This window comes from Manis pentadactyla, chromosome 18, assembly GCF_030020395.1.
Source record: "Manis pentadactyla isolate mManPen7 chromosome 18, mManPen7.hap1, whole genome shotgun sequence".
Classification (NCBI taxonomy): Eukaryota; Metazoa; Chordata; class Mammalia; order Pholidota; family Manidae; genus Manis; species Manis pentadactyla.
The window spans coordinates 25,010,308-25,032,567 of NC_080036.1; the positions used below are offsets into that span (position 1 = coordinate 25,010,308).

Genomic DNA, 22,260 nt, shown 5'->3' on the forward strand with positions numbered 1-22,260 from the left:
GGATGTATGAATTTACTGTGTACAAAATGGCTTCATCCCCAGGTTTAATGAATATTAAAAGAGGTAAAAATCGACCAGCTACTATTTTACCTGCAAATATTTCCATTAATCCCAGAGTTTTTCTTTGTACTCTTCATTCCTGTCCACCAGAAACATAACTGCTGCTGCAGAGCTTCCCCAAGGCTATTAGAGCAGAATCAACAGCTTATCCTCCATGTCCTATTTGCTCTAAGGCTCAGCCATGGTAATGGGGATTTTGATACATAATTAGAATCTTAAAAAAGCAAGAAAGAAAGAGAGAGAAAAGTAAGTTAATTCTAGAATTAAAAAATATCAACCAGTGAAAATTTCATTGCATGGGATCATTAGCAGATTTGAGATGTCAGGGGGATGAATCATTAAACTTAAAGATCAATCTAAAATTACTGAACTAAAATAACAGCAGAAAGAATATGAAGAAAATAAACAGTCTCAGAGACCTCCCTGTAGGACCCCAGCAAGCCTAATTCTGATGAAGTAATTCATCAGGAAAGTATTATGAATGCATGCAAATGTATATACCCCAACATGTATGAGCAAAAATAGAATTGAGAGAAGAAAATTTTAAAATTCACTGAATCGGTGGATATGTTAACACACTTCTCTTAATAATAGGCAAATAGAAAATTAGTAATTATACAGAATACCTGATGTAATTGATGCATATATAACAATTCTCAAGACAAAAATATGTGTTCTTTATGAAAGGCCATCAAAATTATCCTCGGTAGACCATGTGCTAGGCTAAAAAATAAGTCTCAATATATCTTAAAGGACTGAAACCACACAAGCACGTTCACTTACCATAACACAATTAAATTAAAAATCAACTTTTTAAGGAATTTAGACATATTTCTGAATATTTAGAAATTAAATAAGTTAATTTATTAGGGAATAATAAAGGAAATTAGGTTGTATCTTGAACTGAATAAAAATTTAAAAAACATGTATCAAAATTTATGGTCAGCAAACTGATAACCCTTTAGTTAGACTAAGAAAGAAGACACAAGTTATCAAAAATCAGGAATGAAAGGGGACTTTATGACAGGCCTTCTAGAGTGTGAAAGAATATTATTAACAACTGTATGCTGACAACTGGTAAGTTCTGAGGAAGAGACACTAATTACTAAAACTGACTCAAGACATAAAATCTAATAAGGCCTATGTTAAATAAATAAATTATATCATTAATTAAAAATCTTTCCACAAATGAAATGTGGCCCAAATGTACTTGTAATAAATAATACTAACTATAAACAAATTATTTCCAAAAAATAGAGGAGAAACACTTCCCAACTCATTTCATGAGGGCTGTATTACTTTGATACCAAAGCCAGAAAAGATAGCACAAGGAAAGAGAGCAAATATCTCTCACACACACACCTATCCAAAATATTTACAAATGTGAAAATCAAGTCCAGCAGTGTATGAAAATCATTATTCACTGTGGCAAAGTGGGGTTTATCTCATGAGTGAGATTGGTTTAACTTTTAAAGTCAAATACTGTTCTACTCCTGGTAAATAAGCAAATGGCAAAAACTACACCATTATCTCAATAGATGCAGAAAAAGCATTTGACAAAATTAAACATCCATGCAAAATAAAATCTCACAACAGAAAGGGAATTCTTCAGCCTGAATTTGAGCATCTAAAAAACGTCCTGCAATTACAGTCATGCTTAATGGTGAAAGACTAACCTCTTTCCCCAAACGATCAGGAACAAGGCGAGAATGTTTCTCTCACGATTTCTATTTAACATTTTACTGGATATTCTAGCTGGTTTAATAAGACAAGAAAAACATTAAAGAGAAACAGGTTTGAGAAAAGCCAAAGTGTCTTCACAGGTGACATATAGTATCTTAGGTAGAAGATTCTAAGAAATCTGCAAAATAAACTACAGTAATTAAGCAAATTTAGTAAGGTCACAAAATGCATGATCAATATAAAAGTTGATTTTATTTCTAAATGAACAATCTAGAAATGAAATTAACAAAAAAATCGATTTGCAATAATATAAAAAAGATGAAGTCAATTAGGAACAAATTAAACAGAAAATAATGCATTAATTTTACACCATAAACTGCAAAACACTGTTGAGAAGAATTCAAGGAGATCTATATAAATGGGGAGATTATCAAGTTCATGGATTTTTTTTTATAGATTTAATACAATTCCTATCAAAATCTCAGTAGACTTTTTGTTGATATCGAGAAGCTCATCTTATAATTTATGTGGAAATGCAAAGAAACTAGAAGAGCCAAAGAAATCTTGTGCAAGAAGAATAAAGCATTTACATTACATGACTTCAAAATTTCACATGAGCTCAAATCGATTAAGCTATAGTAATTATGAAAGTATGGTATTGGCATAAGGATGGATATAGCTCAACAGAACAGATTAGAGAGAGCAGAAATACACTTAACACATCTGTCGTCAATTGATTTTTGGCAGAGTTAATTTAGGTATTTACTTAATACCATATATAAAATTTAACTTAAATTATAAACCTAAGTGTAAGTACTAGGCTATTAAACTCTAGAATGTAACCTACTAGAAAAATCTCTGTATGCTGTCTTATTTGATTAATCAATTCTATCTTACCTAGAACCCCAGAAGTATAAGCTGTAGAAGAAAAAGTTGATATACTGGACTTTATTGAATTCAAAGTTTTGCTCTTCAAAACTCACTATTAATAAAGAGAAAAGATAAGCCACAGACTGGGAGAAATATTTGCAAATCATGTATCTTATAAAGGATTTGTATCCAGAGTATATAAATTTTTACAAGTCAGTAATAAGAAAATCATCCAATTTTTAAATAGGGCAAAAGATGTGTTTGGACTCCTCATCAAAAAGAATGTATACATGTCTAATGTTAGCAATGTAATTATTCATTAGGTAATTGCAAATTAAAATGGTGGGATAGTGGTACACAATGACTAGAATGGCTATAATCAAAAAAAGAAACCATATATCCACATAAAGACTTGTACTTATGTGTTCATAGCAGCATTATACACAGTATCCCCAAACTGGGAAAAACCTAGGATCTGCCAAATTGTGAATGGACCAGCAAAGCATGGTATTCTCATACACAATGTAGTCACATGTATATTCATACATGGTGTATTCATACAATGGAAGCTTATTCAGCAATAAAAAGGGACAAGCTACTGACATGTATGACAACACAGATGAACTTAAAAAGAAGCCAGAATTTAAACAAATGTATGGTTTAATTCGTAGGAGATTTCTGAAAATGGCAAAACTATAGAGTTGAAAAGTGAATTCCCAGTGCAGGATTGACTGGAAATAACCATGAAAGAAATTTTAAGGTGGTGAAGGTGCCCTAAAACTGGATGGTGGTGATGGCTGCAAAATTGTGTACATCTACTAAGAATCATCAAACTGTACACCTACCTCCATAAACCTGATATATGTATTTTTGAAAGCAAACGTGTATTGATTATTTACCATGTGCCAAGCACTGTCATATGTATTTATGTAACAAAGTTCAGTAAAGCATGGACTTCTGAAAAATAATAACTGGGGAGAGAGGAAGAATATTAGAAACTTAAAATAGAGAATAATAACTACAAGAACAGAAATATTACAGGTAACACAGGAAGGACAGATTAACTCTGTATTGCTGCAAAGTTGGGTAGATCTCCCCCCCAGCTGGCTTCAGTAGACAATATTTTGAGGGATAAATATGAGCAGTGCTAGGATGTTCCACAAAGAAAAATATGTATCATGGATAATTTTCAACTTAAGTCTGATTTCAAGAGAAACCTGAAAAAGCAGAATGACATGAATTCTATAGTAATTAAAATTTGAACCTTAAAGAACTGTGATTACTGGTCGTGGATAACAGTGAATTGACACCAGGTCTTCTGCACTACGACCTGGGCAGTGTCCCCAGTTAGTGACATTTTCTGTCATTGATCTTCTTCATGAATTCCCAAATTAAATAGGCATTAATTCATTGAATCTTATTCTGTATTTTAGAAGGTAAAATAATAGAGGATGCTTAACAAATGTTTGTTGAATGAATAGGTACTTTTCATAACCTCCCGCTTCACATATGAGGAAAGGAGACACAGAGATGAAATCATTGTCTGAACGTCACATAGTTACCAAGAACTGGGGTTGGGACCCAGGTGGTTCGGAATCAGAGTCCACACTTCTAGATTCTGACCTCAGTGACCTTATAAAGGGTGTGCTGAATCAGAGAGAAACAAAACCTGAGTCGACACCTCTGTAGTTTACAATTAATATGATTAGAGCAAGAATAAACCCTTGTTCGGTGCTTGTAAAGAAGGGTTATTTGAATTAAAACAAAGGAAGTATACAATGCTAAGAGAGACTTTAAACTTTTTTTTAATTTTGAAAGGTTGAACATTTGAGTGCAGTGACTTTCCACTCTTCCAAACCTTTACACATCAGCAAACTTCAAAGTGTAATAATAATAATAATAATAATAATAATAACTCCCATTTATTGGGGCTTCTAAGCACTTTACTCCCTTACTCAAGATTGGGAATATTATTATCCCTTTTCTCCTTTATGATCACAAAAACTAGGACTAGTCAAGTTAAATGACTTACTCAAAGTCCAGTACTGCACAGTGTCAATCCACAACTCTGACTTTCAGTCCCTAGGCCCAGCCGTACCCTTGCCACATGCTTGATCCAGAGAAAAGAGAAGACATTTGAGTTCCGTGGAGCTGACCGTAGGGGCTGTGGAGCCCTAGAGGGGGCTCCTCCCCAGAAATGAGCTCTGAGCTAGAAGCTATCTGGTGAGTTCAGAGTCAGCATTGAGAGTCACACTTTCTTTGAATTTGGGGAATCAGACAGAGCTGAAAGGGTCATCAGAAAGTAAATGAAGTAAAATCCAGCTTGTGCTTTTAAGTGTCTCGAAACCAGAATAATTGGATCCGAGTCATCCTTTCCCCCGTGAGCTAAGGCTGCACCGGATCCGATTGCTCCCGGCTAAATGGACTCTGTGTCTGTGAGGATGCAGCAGACTCATTCTTGGGCCACTTCTGGACTAGTTTCTAAATCCCTGCCAGGTCTGTGTTGGACCATGCTAAGTGCCCACCCCTATGCCATGCCCAATATGTACATTATCTCAGGTATTCCTTCTAACAACTCTTATAGGGAGATGTTAATTCTCCCATTTTGCGGATGAGGAATTTATGCCTCAGGGGAGCTGAGTAGCTCATGTGAAGTCACACAGAAAGTACATGGGGGAGTGGGGCTCAGTCTGGTCCGCCTGACTCTTTCCTTCCTGCCTTTAACCCCTGGTCCAGGAAGGTTCTGGGCTGCAGTGGCAGCTCTGCTCCTGAATAGAGTCTCTAGTATGTCTTCCAAAGCCTACTTTTAGAAAATGAGAAAGAGCCACAAAAAGAAATGAGCTTTTCCTGGAACTGTGTTTATAATAATTATGCTTGATATTACAATGCACTGGATTACCTTTTGCATATTGGATGTTACGTCTTATTTAAACCTCTTTATATACTTGGGGGATGGCAATACCTCATTTAAGAAGCAGATATTCACAGTGGTTAAACTATGCTTGAGTGATGTGAATTGGAATACCTGGGTTAAAATTCCCTTACTAGCTCTGTGATGATTGAAAAGATACTTGTCTGGCCTCTATATAATGAGATAATATCAGAATTTACCTCAAACACTTGTGATGATTAAATGAATTAATGCATATAAAAGTCACAGTAAGCAGTTAGTGAGAATATATCTATTGTGATTTTTAATTTTTAGAAACTGAGATTAAATTTAAGGACACATAGTAAAAGGCAGGGGAAGAGATGAATCCCAAGTCTCCTTTCCACACTGAAGATGGGAAACCTCCGAGCGCATTGGGGCAAGGCCTCGAGGGATCAGTTCACAGGAGGAGCCCATCTATTTCCTATATATTTATAAAACAAAACAAAACAATCCCCAGTTATCATAGCTATGGTCATCTTCATTTCTTACTCTGACGTAGATAATTTGTGTGGAGTCAGAAGGACATAGAATTAGGACTTTACTGTAAGTACTGTAGCAGTTTTAGAGTCCATTATTTAATACATGAATAAAATGAATGGAGATATAAGAGGGGTGCTCCGATTGTACCTTGTAAGTCCCACATCCTCCAGGCTCCAAAGAAGGGATCAGAGATGAATGTGTGGTCATTTGGACAGGGGCTATATGAGCTAAGAAAACCAGGTTCATACAAATAAGAAAGGAGAGGTCATTTAAATGATGCCAGCTTAGACTTTTTGCAACAAAGTAGAACATGGATAAATTAAAACTATTTTCAAGAATTTTCCATTGCTTTAGTTGCATGATATATAAATATATATAATATAGACTTACATATATATTCTATATATTTTATGTCTACGTAAGCAGTCCCCTAAGGGTCTGGACTAACAGATTCTATTTATTGCAGTGAATAACTATGGTGTGTCCTCTATGAGTGGCACAGTGTCACACACAAAGATTTTCTTTTGAAAAAGACACAGACCTGAACTTATGGAACTTCTAAGCTGCAGAGGAGATAGAAAATAAACAACAAATTACATAAACACTAATTTTACCATAATTATAATGAATGCTTTGAAGGAGAAAAATGGGTTGAGGGATGATAGGGAAAGAGAGACAAGAGTGGATTGAAATCAATTAAGGGATAATTGTAGAAAATCAAGTGAGGATAGCATTAGCATTTCATTTTGCCTGTCCAGATGATGCCATAGGCCCGGAGGCTATGGGAACTTAAAAGATCATACTAAATTATAGAATAATTATGTTAACATGTACTTATATATCATATGTAATTATGTTAATCTATAGTTGTATATCAAATGCAATTTATAATTAATCATATTAACCCTTATATTAATATAATTAACGTATCTTAAACATCAGGACAGTAAGAATTGGAAATATTAAGAGATCTACTCAATGTTCTGGAAATTAACTGTACTTCTTTTAAAATAATTCCTTAATTCAGATTCTCTTTCTACTTCACTACGTCCTCCCCACAATTTGTCCAAAGCCTAAAGTTTCACCGTTATCTAATGTACATTCTTTAATATTGTGTGACAGTTTTGTGGATATTCCATCAACAATGAAGTGAGAGAACTCTTCTCATTAATGCTGCAAAAGTTCTGAGACTCAATGCAATATTTCTGCTAATGTAAGAACCTGGTGTCCGTCAACTCTGAGTCATTGTCCTTGGTGGGAGGGGGCGGGCCAGTGACTGGAAGCTCCACTCTGTTGATCAGACAGTGACGAGGGTATACAGATGCCTCCCAAATGGCTCTTAAGTGGTCTGGCATAAAGTTTTTCTTCCTAGGAAAGGTGGAATATATGAACCCAGGAGGATGGATTTTCAGGTATTTTATAATTGGTCAGATTTATTATTAAAATAATAACTCAGAATGAGACTAAATCATTCGTTTTGGCAATTACATGCTTCTAGGAAGCAAGTGAACTTCACATGAGCCCCTGCTTAGGGATCATCAGTGGCCTGTATCTATCTGAGATAAGTGAACAATCCTTAGTGTGATTTTTAGAGCTAGAAAATAGTGAGGCTGGTGGGAATCACTCTAAATTTCAGATCCTTCTGCAGTTTGTAGCTTTCTATGGGGCTCAACTCAGGAACGGATGAGGCTGGGTGGATGTGTGCAACAGTGGTCCCCAGCGATGTGGAACGATGGCGTTTGGAAGGTCACGGCCTTGGGAGCTGGCCAGGTTCGCATTTGGATTCCATTCCAGCCATTTGTCGTTGCAATTAGGCTCTATTTCTCTCTCACTTTTCTAAGCCTCAGTTTCCTCATTTTTAAAATAATAAAAGACCCCACGGATATCCATTTCTGAGGGTGACACAAGATTTTCAGTAGCACATATTAAGTGGTTGATATATTGAAATGCTCAATAAATGTTGAGAAGTAATTTTTTATGATATGCATTTCTGATCACCTAATTCATCGTAATTTGATTTATTATTATTATTTTTTGTAGATGCTTCCTAAAATCCTCGATAAGCTGGCGCCAGCATTCACAACGAGCAGCTGCAGCTTTCTTATTGAGAAATCCCGAGCCTCCACCGCCCGGGTGGTGGTGTGGAGAGAGATGGGGGTGTCCAGAAGCTACACCATGGAGAGCAGCTACTGTGGCTGCAACCAGGGCCCCTATCAGGTATGTGAGGCCGTGGGGTACACAGGCGTTCTGTCCAGGAGCAATACGGTGTATCGGGGGGCTCTCACAGACCCTTGATTCTTGCTTTCTCTCTGGAAAGAGGAAGATGTCCCCAGGTAGAGTCTGGCCCAGCTCCCCAACCTTGAAGAACTAGTTGAATGGTTGCTTTTACTGGCAGCACAGTCTGTGTTGATCCTAGAAGCCATTCGTGTAGCCCGCTGATTTGATTTCTCAGTCATGTGCCCTTGCAGCAAGTGGCAGGGAGCCTCCCTTGGACGTGCACCCCCACGCACCAGGTTTTACGGAACCTCTGCCTGGCCCTGTTGTGTGCATGGGGATCTCTTGCTACCTCTTACCACAAGTGGATGAAATCCCTCTGCATTATATATGGTGTAGGTTAGGGCATGGATAGTGTCCATATGTGTGTGTGTTGTGTTTCTCTGTCTTTTGTGCTTATCTAAAGCAGCAGCTCTCTGTTACCCTGCTGGCACCAGAGCACACAGAAGTGTGTGCTTGACAAGGGCTCCCCAAGATGAGTGGGTCTCGGACTCCTGCTCCAGTGTCAGGGGAAGGGCCCTTGTACATCACATTGTTCCTGCAGCTCTATTAGCTGCAGGAGCCATGGGAAGGCTGCAACAGCAGGCTCTGCGGGCTGTGGGTCCCACGCCCCCACTAGAGGAGCAAAAATAAAGGACATTGTGACAGTGCTGTGGTAACAGACTCTTAAATTACTTAGGCAAGCTGACAGCTATTCCTTGGTGACTTCATTCCACCTCAAGAATACCTGGACCTCACCAGCAATGAAGCTCATTGTATTGGCTTTGATGTGCCTCTTGGAACAGCTGGGAAGCTCTTGGCACTGATGGAACCCTGAGCTGGTAGAAATCTGTTGGCTATCAACAGGAGTGACGGGTGATGGCCTCTCTCTTACGTCCCACCTGGTCAAAGGGTTTGCTTGACACAGGGCCATGGAACCATTCTGACCCATTACTTCTGTTAAACAGCTGGGTTATCTAAACAGCTGCTGAGGGGAATCCTTTTATTATTGAATGAATACATTATTAGACTTAATTAACCCTTACTTGCCCACATTGATATTGATGCAGAATAAAAGGAAGAGTGGGGGCCTCAAAAGACCCCAGTCTTCATCTCACCCACACTGCTGCAAAGTACTGACCTCTGTGGCCCTATGTGTGTTTCATATGTCGTCAAGCAATGCAGATATTAATTAATAATATCAGTCATATATCATCCATGCAGATATGAATTTATAATGTTTCCTCTCCTTCCTCTCACATGAGATTTTTGTAAAGGCCAAATGGGAATGCATGTGTGAATATACTTGGAGATTCTGTCATTAGAAACCTTGGCGTTCAAAACCCACAGGATTGGAAAAAGTAAACCTAGGATACGTGTGACTCTAGGGACTATGGATATAGATGGGACCCTTTCTAGCTGGAGGTCTCTTGATGAAACGGGGCCAGTCCCCTTGTTTAAGAGACAACTTTGTGCGTCTCTCACAGATTCATTAGGCTGATGACCTTCACTGACTTTGTTCCTCCAAACACTGATTCAGACTCACAACTTCTAGTCACTTAAGCATCAATGCCATTCACAATAAATCAACAGGTAATTCAGAGTCCTTTGGAGCTGTGATCTGAAAAACTAAACGACCTGTAGGTTCAGGCCTGCACCAGATCTCCTGAGACAAGCACTGTGGCTGTTAGACTTGACAAAGGACGAACGAGGTTTGCCCAGGGGTATGGCTTTTTGCATTATCAGCTCAGCATTTGCCCTGTGAAAATGTCCACATGGCCTGCGCACGGGTCTCTGAGAAAGAATGAAATGGGAACAGGCCAGAGGAAGACCGAACAGTGTAAGGCCCGCTTCCGCATCAACAGTCCCACATCTATGTGAGACCCTCTCTGAATAGATTTCTCCTTCCCTTTGTTTTTCTGTCCTTACAAACATTACTGAGTAATTGCACAAGATGGCAGAGAGCAAGCCAATGGTGAGTAATTTCACATACGAGGAGCCCACCCTGGGGAGAGGAAGCCAGCCTGGAGTTGGGGGTTCTGCTAACTTTTGTTTGAGATGTGTGATGAAGTCTATGAGCCATAAGCAGTATAGAAATTTCCATCCCAAGCATATTGCGAATGATTTTAATGCACTGAGAAGCAGAGTCCCAGTTGGGCCCCGAGGTTATTATTCTAAGGTCATCTTTCCATTTTTTGTTTAGCATTACCATTTATCCGAAAGATGGAGGATACTTAAATATCCCCGCGAGGGGCATTCCTTCCTTCTTTCCTAAGAATATAAGTATTTTTGCAGTTTCTCTGGTTAACGCGGCTTTAAAGTAGTTCCAATCACTTCTCCCCAAGCACACGAAGTACCTGATTTGTTAGTATTGAAATGAAATATTATTTCTTACAGTGACATTTATGTTGGAACTGCATTAAAGAACATAAGCTATTACCTTCAATAGTTATTAATATGATATTTTCTCTTTTCCAGCCTATAGTTGGCTAATTAAAAAAAAAATCTCTTTTTGTTCATTGTGTTCTAGTCTCTATTGCTAGGTTATACACGTAGCTCCCTAATTTGTCTATGATGTGGCCATCCCACCCACTGAGAGAGTCCCTTTTCCTATGAGGGACTGGCCCAAAACTGTGGAAGCTGTTGAACAGAGGCCAAAACAGAGTGGTGCATCCTCTCGGGCCTCATTTTTCAGAGGTGTCCTGTCTATGTGGACAACTCTGCCCCTAGCACTGCGTGTGTGTGACCTGGGGTCACATACATGGTGTGTTTGTACATACAAAGGCGTGTGACAGGGTTAGGATGATAATGTGAGTGCTCCCACCCAAGCAGGCTATTGTCATGCCCCCAGGCAATCCTTGCTGATGGGGGAAGTGGGGGCGACGTCCCAGGAACCCATCCTCCCCGTCACTGCCAGAGGGCTCGTTCAGTCACCCATACCCATGCCAGCCACAGTCCTGACCATAATCATAATCCTGCATCATGTCTAGAGAAAAACCCACTCCTTATCTCAACATGTGAGACCTTTGACAATTTTCCCACTTCTTTTTCCCCACTCTTTTTTTATACATTTTGTACAGTATAGAATAGGTGTTACATATGTGTGGTTTCCAAATTAATGAATAAACAGGTGGAAAATGAATGGTGGGTCCAGTGGAGTGAGGTGATCACCCTCTCTGACAACGGATAGGTAGAAAATGAGAGGAAATTGCTGTGGTCTGAACATGATGAGAAGCCATGCTAAAATGGAGTTTGTAAGAGTCTTGGCAATGGGGGGACCTAGAAAATGTGTGGGTGAAAGAGGAAAGGCATAAGAATGCAATGCTGAGACCTCAGACCTGTTGCTATACCCATGATTGAGAGCATCTAAGCGATTCTTTCCCAGAAGAAGGAGATTCTAGTCCAGGTGTGGAATCCCACGTGACCACATTCTAATAACAGATTATTAGCCAGGAAGACTGCCACCCATGCACATGGGAGATGCTGTCGCACACCTAGATCCCTCTGCAGGACCCAGGTGTCCACTTGCCCAGCTGCTCACAGCTGTGTCCATCACCAGGACTGTCTGTAGCGGATGGAAGCTGCCTCGACCAGATCCATGGATCCTCCGTTGTGAGCAGCCTGCACCCATGGCCGGTCTATTTCGGGGTACAAAGGACGAGCCTCTGAGCCCTAGTCAGGAAAGCTCTAGAGGGTCATTCCAGCTCCTGGCCTCGCTGCAGGACTGGCCGGGGCCTCTGCTGCAATTGCATCGCATTTCAGCTCCCCCCTTCAGCCCAATTCTTCTTTCCTTGCCACTCACAGGTGACTGTGCCCCCAAAATCCTTCTGCCCCACAACTTCTGCAAAACAACTTGTAACAATATTTCAAAAAAGCCTAGATTAGGAAACATTACTGTTGTGACTAAGTGTTTGTCGCAAGATGGTTTGATAGGGCTGAATTTCTTGTAAGAAGTGACATCGGCTCCACTTGGCTTTCCAGCTCCCAGTGTCCTCTCATTCATGCGCTGCCCCCGTTAGCCACGTAGGGAACCTGGCCCTGCCCAGAGGAGAGCTCTGGTGCCCTTGGCTTACAGATGCACCACGCCAGCCTCTTGCTCTGCCATCACATGGCCCTTCCCACTTGTGTGCTGGTCTTTCTCCAACTTCTCTGCTTTTCTAAAAGGCCACTGGTCATACTGGCTTTAGGATCCCCGGCTACTCCACTCGGACCTGGTCTTAATTAGTCACAACGTCAACAACCCTGTTTCCAAGTAAGGTCACATTCTGGGGTTCTGGGAGGGACATGAATTTTTGAAGAGACCCTCTACACTGGGCCAGGCAAGATGGTACAGAGGATATAGATCCAAGAACCAAAAAAGAGGTTATTTCTGTCTTCCTATTGCCATGTTATAAAGCTCCAACAAAGTATAACTGCCCTTGTTTTCTCTCTTCCTGATGATTGAGGAAATGAAAAGGTTCATGTTTTCTTGGAACATCTTGGGGGACAAGTGTGGGGGCCATGTCGTGTCTAATGGACGCTGATGAGCACCGCCTGAGTATGACACCAGCCAGTGCCTGGAAAGTGGCAGTAATGATGGCAGATACACCTTTTGTACTTACTTTGTGTTGAGCTTTTTACATATGTTAAATGACTCCATCTCTTCTACCACGGGACAAACTTTTCAGAGTTGACTTTATCATCATCATCATCATCCTTATCTTTCTCATGGGGACACTTAGGTAGAGAGGTTAAGTAACTTGCTCAGTGACACACAGCTAGTAAGTTTTAGAACCAGGATTTGAACCCAGGCACGCCTGGCCCAGGAATCTTTGCTTTTACTGTGTCCCACCCCTCATGCTTTCTGCCAGTAGAAGGTCGTTGGTGGAAGGAGGCAGGCTTTGGAAACAGGAGTCCAGCTTCTGCTCTTGGGTGGCACTAGGCAGATGTACAGCAACGGGCTTATTACTTATAGTAGGAAGACACAATTAGAACTAAGAAATAGGTATGGTCTCTGTTAAGTCATGCTTGACAAAGGCTGCCTTTTCAGGGAATCCAAGGGGCTTATGGTTACCCAGACCGTGCGTGTGGCCCGGTGTGATGATGAAACCCCTAAAAATCTTCTGCAACACATTCTGCAGACATGCATTTCTCTGGGAAGAAAGCTTTCAGCACCAATTGGCTAATTGTCGGGAGTCTCTATCCCACGCCTCCATCCTCCTTCATCCTATGTGACCTGTTTGCTTTTTTGACCTTTCCAGAGTTAACAAAGAGGAACTGGAGGCATGTAACGCCTGTACAGTGGCAGCTTTCTACTGGCAGAGAAAGTGGGGCGAGCAGAGTGAGTCTGCAGTAAGACAACCGCTTTGAGTCCGCATGCGACAGCCTCCCACGTTCTTGGCTGTATTCATTTTGCTTCCTGGTGACTTCTGCCCTTTTTCCATGAGGGACCTGTTGCTCTCCCGCAGCTCTTTGGGCTTTGTTTTCCCCATGTGCCAAGCTACAGGATCGCCTCTGTCCTCTCTATCACAAGCACAGGTACATATATACAGACAGACGTACCAGTGGTTCTCACAGACAGACTCATACAGGTAGCATAGCTGATAGTGTGGTGTGACTGCCTGTCTGCATGTAGCCGTCCTGGTCGTAAGCGGCAGCCGGACCTCTAGAGTTCTGATGGGGGAGCAGTGGTGTTCCTCAAAGTCGCTGTGTACGGGGGATGTTGGAAAGCCCATGTGAGCTACTGCTTGTAAAACATTTTGCACTTTTTTCATAGTAAACACTCAATACATGTACATTGCTTGTTTTATTATTGATTGTATGTGAGACTTTTTAAGGTGAGTTTTCTTTTTTTATTGCCTAAAAGTTGATTGTTAGGCTTTCTCTATCTTTTTTGTCATTGTTTTTATATTTTTGTATTGAAGTATAGTTGCTATACAATGTTATATCGGTTTCAAGTATACAACAGGGATTCGGCATTATTAGATGCTCACCCAACTAGTGTAGCTACGATCTGTCAATATAGAAAGATGTTACAGAACCATTGGCTATATTCTCTGTGCTGTACTTTCATCCCTGTGATTAATTTATATTATGGTTGAGATTTTGTGCCTCTTTGTCCCCCAGCCCCTCCCCCATGGGAGCCACCAGTCACTTTCCTGTATCTGAGTCTATTGCTGTTTTGTTCATTTTGTTTTGTTTTGTTTTTAAATTCTGCATATAAATGAAATCATATGGCATTTGTCTCTCTCCTCCTGACTTATCTACTTACCAATTAGCACAAGAACAGTGATGCATCTTGTTCAGTGTGTCTTGGGGTACTTTCAGTCTAAATCTTCTGATATCATGAAGGTCTCTAGTCTTTACATGTGCCGCCTCTCACGGGGTGGGGTGGGGGGTGTTGTTTGCACTGACGAGCAGCAGCGTCTGCTTCATCCAGGATTTGTCAGGTTTATAGCATAATACCCTCCAGGGCTATCCATGTTGTCACAAATGTCAGGATGCCTTTCTTTCTGATGGCTGAATGATATTCCATTGTATGTATGTACCACATCTTCTTTAGCCTTTCATCCATTGATGGACACTTAGGTTGCTTCCTTATCTTGGCTGTTGTAAATGATGTGGTAATAAACATAGGGGTGCATGTACCTTTTTGAATCAGGTATTTTTTTGTTTTGACATGGTGAATGGGAACTCTCCCGCACTGTTGGTAGGAATTAAACTGGTGCAGCCACTATGGAAAGCAGTATGGCGGTTCCTCAAAAAACTAAAATAGAAATACCATACGACCTAGTAAGTCCATCTAGGCATTTACTTCAAGAAAATCTCTGATTTGAAAAGATATATTCACCCCTATGTTTATTGGGTTTTTCTTTGTTTATTTTAAATAAAGATGCTTAGATTCCTACTCTTTTATCTATAATCATTCTATTCAGACCTTCTTAATTAGAACATTGGGGTTGGGGATTAGGTCCCTGTGATTTCCGTCATCTCTAATATGAAGCCAGCATTGAGAACCATAGATTTTGGCTTTTACAGAGACTGATATCCATGTAGCTATGTTAATAGATTTAGTATATCGAAAGCAACTTCTGTATGTATTACCTAAACGTTTCCTGTATTATCTACCCTTCATTCTATCAAACTTCCTACGTAATCTAATCTACATTATAGCCAATTCATAGGTAAGGTCCTAGAAAGGGGAAGAGAAATGTGTGAGCCTGCTTCTAGCGGAAGAATAAGGAAGGGGTGGAGGTCAGGATAGAAACCAGATTTAAATTCCTCCAAAGACTGCTGAATTTAAAAGCCTATCCTAATCATGAGCACAACACAAGGGTATACATTTTGGGTCACTTGTCTTTTGGAAGTATTTCCTTAGTCTACAGGCAGCTTCATGTTGGAATGTAACTTTCCGAGCTTTGAATGGGAGTGGGTGGGGATATCTTAATTTCATTAATATAATCTGAAGACTAATATTTCTCGAAATGTCGTGTGTATCAGAATTACCTAGGGATCTTGGATGGTGAAGATTTCTGAACCATGTCTCCATTTTATCCGGGGCACGGACTCTGCATTTCATTAAGCATCCCTGGAAGTTCAGATTCTGGCGGTGAGAGGCCAGTGACGTCTCAGGAGTTTCTGTTTTGTTTTGTTCCTGAACTCCTTTGGGCTGTAGAAAATTTTCCATGGCTTTTGTTATGTTGTCTCAAATTTTCTGCCTCTCCCAACCTTTTGTGTGTATGTGTGTGTGTGTGTTTGTGTGTGATTTAGCTAATTGGCTTAGTTCTCCCCCAAGAGTTGTACTTAAAAACTGTCTAACATCCCAGTGAGAGTTTAAAGATGCTTCTCTTTGTGTCTGTGTTTTCCTAGTTCCTTGACACTCCCTTGTCAAGATTTCTCAAATTGCCTGTAGAGTAAAAGAACTGATGAACAGATAGAAGTATATATATAAAAAAAAATGGTTTGCCTATGTGTACATTTTTTTGGAGGGAGAATCTATAGTTTTCAGATATTCCTGCAAGGGTGGGCCACCCACCAAAAGATTAAGAGCTCTTTCTTGCCTTAGTTTGAATCTGAGATCTCCAGAGGGTGCGTTTCACGCTTCCCAGTTTCAGCTCTTAAATCAGCTCCAGAAGTGCTGGCTTGACTTTGCGATAAGCAAATGGAGTCTGCAAATCGCTATTTCTGCCTACTTATCAATTAGCACGAGAACAACGATGCATTTCGTTCAGTGTGCCTGCACTGAACCTTCAGTCCACATCTTCTGAGATTAGAAAGGTCTCTAATCTTTACAGGTGCGGCTTCTCACGAGGTGCGCCAAGGGGCGGGGTGTTGCTTGAACTCAGGAGCAGCAGCATCTGCTTCATCCAGGATTTGTCAGAAATGCAGAATCCCAGGCCTCACCTGTGGCATCAGGATCTGCCTTTCACAAGATCCCCAGGTGACCCATGTTCCCAGGAGTGTTTGAGAAGCATGACGCCGAGCACCCTTGAGGGGCAGGGAGGGGAGAAAAGCTGAGGGATCAAGAAAGGGAAATTGGGGTGCGCTAACCTTCCAGTTAGGGCCAGGACCTTTACCCGCAGATTTTTTTGTGAGCCAGAATGAGGGGCTGTGTGTGGATGTGACTTAGGAGTTGAGTCATCCCTAGTGTGAGACATTCTGTTAATCTGTGCCAACATTTTAGTGCAAGTTGAATTTGTACCCCCGCCCCACGCCCCCATATCTTCTAAAACCTTCCCGGCTCTAGGGCTTAGAAAAGAGGATACTTTCCCAAATGCGTTTTATGCCTTGAAGTGCCACTTCAATTCCTTCCTAGATACCAACAAGAAACCCGTATGCTAATGTTATCGTTTCAGAGAGAACAATGCCTATCACTTTGCTTCCCTTCCTTATTAGCTGTGATTCAGCAAGTGTTGCGTTGGAATTCTCTTCTGCTTTGTTTTTGACTACGTTGCATGTGATCTCAAAGCACGTTATGAACCTTAACTCAACACAGGCCTAATGGTGAAGTGAAATACTGTCTTCATTCTGTAGCCCTCAATCCCATAATGTCTGTCAGCATTGTGATAGATTATTAAGAAGAATTAAATAAAAATCAGGAAGCTCAGATGCTAATAAGGATGCCAGCAGGGGCCTTTCCTGGGATTACTAAAGCCCTGGGAGCTGTGAAATTTAAATGCCCATTGCAGCAAAGCGTTCATTGTATCAAAAATAAGGACAGAATCTGGCACTCGGATAATCCAATGAGCCTCAAATGACCTCTGATCCTTTCAAAATAATTTGGCTTCAAAGCACCAAGAAGAAAAGATGATTTATCTCTGTAAATCTTACTTTCCCCATGTGGTCGGTGCAAATACGCTAAGCCAGGTAGCCTGAAGGAACAGACATAAAACCAAAGAAAGGATTGATTTAAGGAGGGTTTTATTTAGCTTGGAGCACAGGGAAGAAGGACTAGTTAAACCTGGGATGCATTTCTTTGGTGCTTGGGTCATGACTAGGTTCTTGGGAGAAGCATCTTCTTACAAGTGTGCTGAGAAAGGCAGAGTATCCATGGTATTCTCCCTCTAGGAAAGGGAGTGGACCCCAGAGCACAGTGCTCACCCTGACTGACGTGGGGGGCAGCTGATGGCTCCCTCTCCCAGCCCATGTTTCAATATTCTCCACCATGTCGTCACTCCAATGGAGCAGGCTCAAAGATTTCTATTTTTTTAAAACTAAGAGTCTCTGGCTCTCTGGCTTAATCTGATTAACTTCCTGAGTTCTTGGTGGACCTCACCCTCTTCTCTTTACATGCTAGTGTTGGGGTGATGAGTGTGCTGTCCTCGCTTCTTGTCCCCACCACAACCAAGAATTGAAGGCCAGAGACACAGCAGTGAAGCAGAATGAGAGTTTTATTTGAACCACTCTGAGGGAGGAGCGGGCTGGAGTCAAGGCCGAGGAAGGCAGGTGCACTTGAGTCAAGCAGAGAGGAGGGAACAACAGGGGGAGGAAACGGAAGCTCATTCTGGAACATGCAAAGGCCAAATCAGGGCTCACAGCAGCCCTTCCCTGCGTATCTGGAGTGACAGAGAGAGTGAAGACTTGTGCTGAAAAGTCTGGAAAACAGAATGAAATACCAAAGTGCCAAAGACACCACTGGGAGAGCACGGAGACAAAGTGTAGTAAGTTGAGCAGTGGAAGTCTTTTGAAAATACACACTTCAAGAAAGGGGAGTGCAGGCAACCTCAGAGAGGAGGAGACGCACCCAGAAGCTGGGATTTTGTCTTTAAAGGCTTTCAAGAATGGGGCAAAGGTAAAGGGTCAGGGGCGTAGGCTTGTCAGGCAGCCTCATCTCATGATTCTGTCTCTGGTGAGAGACAGTATGCCATGGTCTATAGCCGGTCCTCTAGGAGATTCTGTAGGACAAACCTTTTGTTTCTAAGATAGTGGCCACTCCCAAGTACTGGGAACACATCCGTGAAGACTGCTTGCCTTACCTTAAGGTACATCCTTCTTGTTCTTCTTAGGCTAATCTTGGCATTTTTTTAGGAGAATAATCATGAGGCTTGCCCCTTGTCTCTGCCCCATCTCACCTGCATGAGAGCAAGTCTCCAGGTCGGCCCAGATTCGAGTCAGAGCACATGGAGTGAACTCACATTGCAAAGGGCATGAGTCCTCTCCGGCTCTCTGGCTTAATCTGATTAACTCCCTGAGTTCTTGGGGGACATCACCCTGTTCTCATCTCTCTCACCTCTGTCTTTCTGCATAACACTTGTGCAGCCACTCATTCAAATCTGGAAAGAGGGGGAGAAGCCAGAAATTCAGGCTTCTCAGGTTGGTCTTGCTCTGTAACAGCAGCGATTAAGGAATTCCTCCTAGGAGTGCAACCAGCGTGCCCCAGGCTGTGGAACTGGGAGGGTCTGCTCAGAATTGGTGGCTCCGAAGGCAAAGCTCACCACTTGGGGGTCCAGGAACTGAGTTTACGAAGGTAAGCTGAGGAGGTGCCCAAGATATGTTCTATACAACTCCCAAGATCTTTTTATGCTTTAATTTAAGAAGTTACAGTACAAATTGGCAATTTCAATAAAAATATTCAGAACCTTTAATCCTAAAATTCTACTTCCAGAAATTTAATTCCAGATGCGCACAAAGAAACATGTACAGGGATGTCATTGATTGGTAATGGTGAAAAAGTAGAACCCTTACTTCCCATCAGTACAGAACCAGTGAAATAAACAGTTGTCTGTTTGAGCAATGGATGACTCAGACAGAAAAGAGGAATGTGATAAATACATTCACATGGCCATTAGCATTTCTGCACACTAGCTCTAATATTTATTGACTCTGTTTAGGTCAATCATTTATTCCTTTTAAGCTTTAGTGTAGTCATCAGAACAATGAGAACTAAAGCATATTTGTATGTAAAGCACTTAGTATCACGTCTGACACAATATCCTAGCTAATTGCCTTCACCATCACCACCCTTATGTCATCTATCATTTCTCTTATGTTTGCTATACTCAGTCTACTGTTGTGAAATCCCAGATGGAGGCCATTTAAGTGACATTCCAAATGCTTGATAACGTTTCAGTGGTATGATTAGGATTTAAGCTGTGTTCTAAGTTAGATATAGAACATACCAAATCCTCTGTATCTATCTCAGTTACTCCATGTTGCCTCAATGTTGATGAAATCTTCAGGTGTCGCAAAGCTGGTACAAGCAGTTATTAGGTTACATGGCAAAATTTGTGTCTAGAAAGATCTTAGCAAAATGGAATCCTGGGCAACGTATCAAAAGAGGAGCTTAATATGGATAACTGGGAAGTCCTGAACTTGGTTGAAACAAAAAGAAATCACTCAAGTACAAAAAGGTTTACAGAACAATGTTTAAGGGTTTTACTTACTGGTAATGCAATAGGATTAAAATGACTATGTTAAAAATGTGACTGTGATATCAGATGACATTAAAGTGATCATCATGCTAAGCATGAGAAAGCTGGGATTTCTGCTTTCTTCAACTCAGAAAAATGCGTTCCATTCAGTAATATGACTTGACTTTCAGGGACTTAAGAGAGAATTGTAGTACAAGAATATAATGGTTGGGTAAAAAAAGCCTTTTGAGCCATCCTATGGAGGATGGAGTTCATTTTCAAGGATAATAGGTGCCCAGCAATATGATTTAAGGATAGAAGTAATGGGATCCTATCTGTCTTTTATCAGAGGTGTGCTGAATGGCAGTGGGGACAGGGAGACCAGGCAGAAAGCTACTGTAATAGCCCACAGCTAGGAGGCTATTATAGCCCAAAGCCTTCGGAAGCACCCAACAGAGACAAATTCAAGAGAGATTCAGGAGGCGGACCTGGCCAGAGCTGACAATGGGCTGGGTGAGGTAGTGAGAGATGACGAAGGGAGAAAAGTCTCGGGATGACTCCCAGGTTTTTGAACTGGATTCCAGACAGGAAATGTAAGAAGGAAAATCATCTCATGAGCATGTGTGAGAGAGAAAGGATGATCGTAGCATCAGGAAGTAAAGCATAGGCAGGGAAACCAACTACTTTGGATGTTACTGAAGGAACTAAAGAAGCAGAGTTTGGTGTAATAGAGAAACTCCATGGCCAACTTCCTCTGAAATTCTTGATTCTGTGATCACGCCATGAATGGATGAGAATGTGAAATTGCTGCATTAACCTCGTGAGAGACTTTCTAACGTACACTTATTACTGCTTCAACACCACTGACTCTATCCTCATCACAGCCTAATTTAAATTCTAATGCTTATACTTCCTTGCACTCCAAAATTCTTATTATAGGTTTCTTTATTGCTACGAACTTCCTAATGGTAATCTATATATTTGGTATTATTTTGAATGAAAAAAGAGGCTGTGGGTTAAACCTGACCATATGTATATTATAGAGAAGTTAAGGGCAAAACAAAAAGAAAAGCAGTATGGCCCATAAATATGTAAACCTATGTCTTCAATCGCTTTTGTCATTTAGATGTTTCTTTCCAGACTTTGATGATACACACAGATTTTACACACTTGTCATCAGTCAGTAAAAATATTTGTAGACTATTCATTTTTTTTTTTTGTCTTTGTGAGGGCATCTCTCATATTTATTGATCAAATGGTTGTTAAGAACAATAAAATTCTGTATAGGGGACTCAATGCTCAATGCACAATCTTAATCCACCCCAAGCCTAATTCTCATCAGTCTCCAATCTTCTGAACTATTCATTTTTAATTACAAGAATTCCCACATTTCTCTGAAGACTTCATGGTTCCAACAATTGCAGTTTTTCCAATATTGCATTTTATTACACTACAACTTACTTACAATTTTTAGACATTTAGATTGCTTCTATTTTTGCCTGTTTTTTGCAACTCTACAAAAATCTTCATGTATAAATTTCACCCCACTTACCACCACTATTAGCAAGTACTAAGAGTTACAAATGGGAATTGCTAGGTCAAAGGGTTTAAAAATACATTATGAACTGGATATTACAAAATATCATTCATCAAATTAAAACCTGGCTTGGCCTTGATCTCTCGCTCATGGTCAGTGTAAGAAATTGCATTTCCACGTGGCATTTTGATCGACCATAAATACAGCATATTTAAGCTGAATGAATGGGGGAACTCAGCATAGGAAGGACCACAGCATGGAAATGAAACGGCCACTTCTATTTTAAACATTTTTTCCAAATTCTGGCATCTCATGATTTTGACAGTTTGCTTCTTACTTTCATCCCTAGATCAGCTAATAGCAAAATGTCATGGCAACATTTCTTACAAGTTTTCTCATTCAGACATATTGTTACAAAGGAATGCATGGATTCTTCTGTCCATGTATTTCTTAGCTTTTGTGAAATGATTCCCTAAAGGAAGCCACTGAAACAAACTATCAGTTTGACTTTCAAATTGGACCATCATTTTATCATTCACTTGAAACCTCATTTACCATTGTCAACCATTGCCAGTTATCCTAGGAATTCATTTTTTGTGTCCTAACACTCCTCAGTC

At 40.7% G+C, this 22,260-nt stretch overlaps 1 protein-coding gene across 19 annotated transcripts in view; it reads left to right on the forward strand.

Moving 5' to 3' along the window:
• The window catches only part of AGBL1 (AGBL carboxypeptidase 1), an 834,111-nt gene that overhangs the window by 356,507 nt on the left and 455,344 nt on the right, over positions 1–22,260 (forward strand). For all 19 annotated transcript variants that reach the window (XR_008994688.1, XR_008994687.1, XM_057494793.1 and 16 more), the window contains exon 21: positions 8,066–8,242. Coding sequence is in view for 17 of the 19 variants with exons in the window: in XM_057494793.1 (XP_057350776.1) it covers positions 8,066–8,242 (177 nt within the window). In the remaining 2 variants the exon portion in view is untranslated. The remainder of the gene's footprint in view (positions 1–8,065; positions 8,243–22,260) is intronic.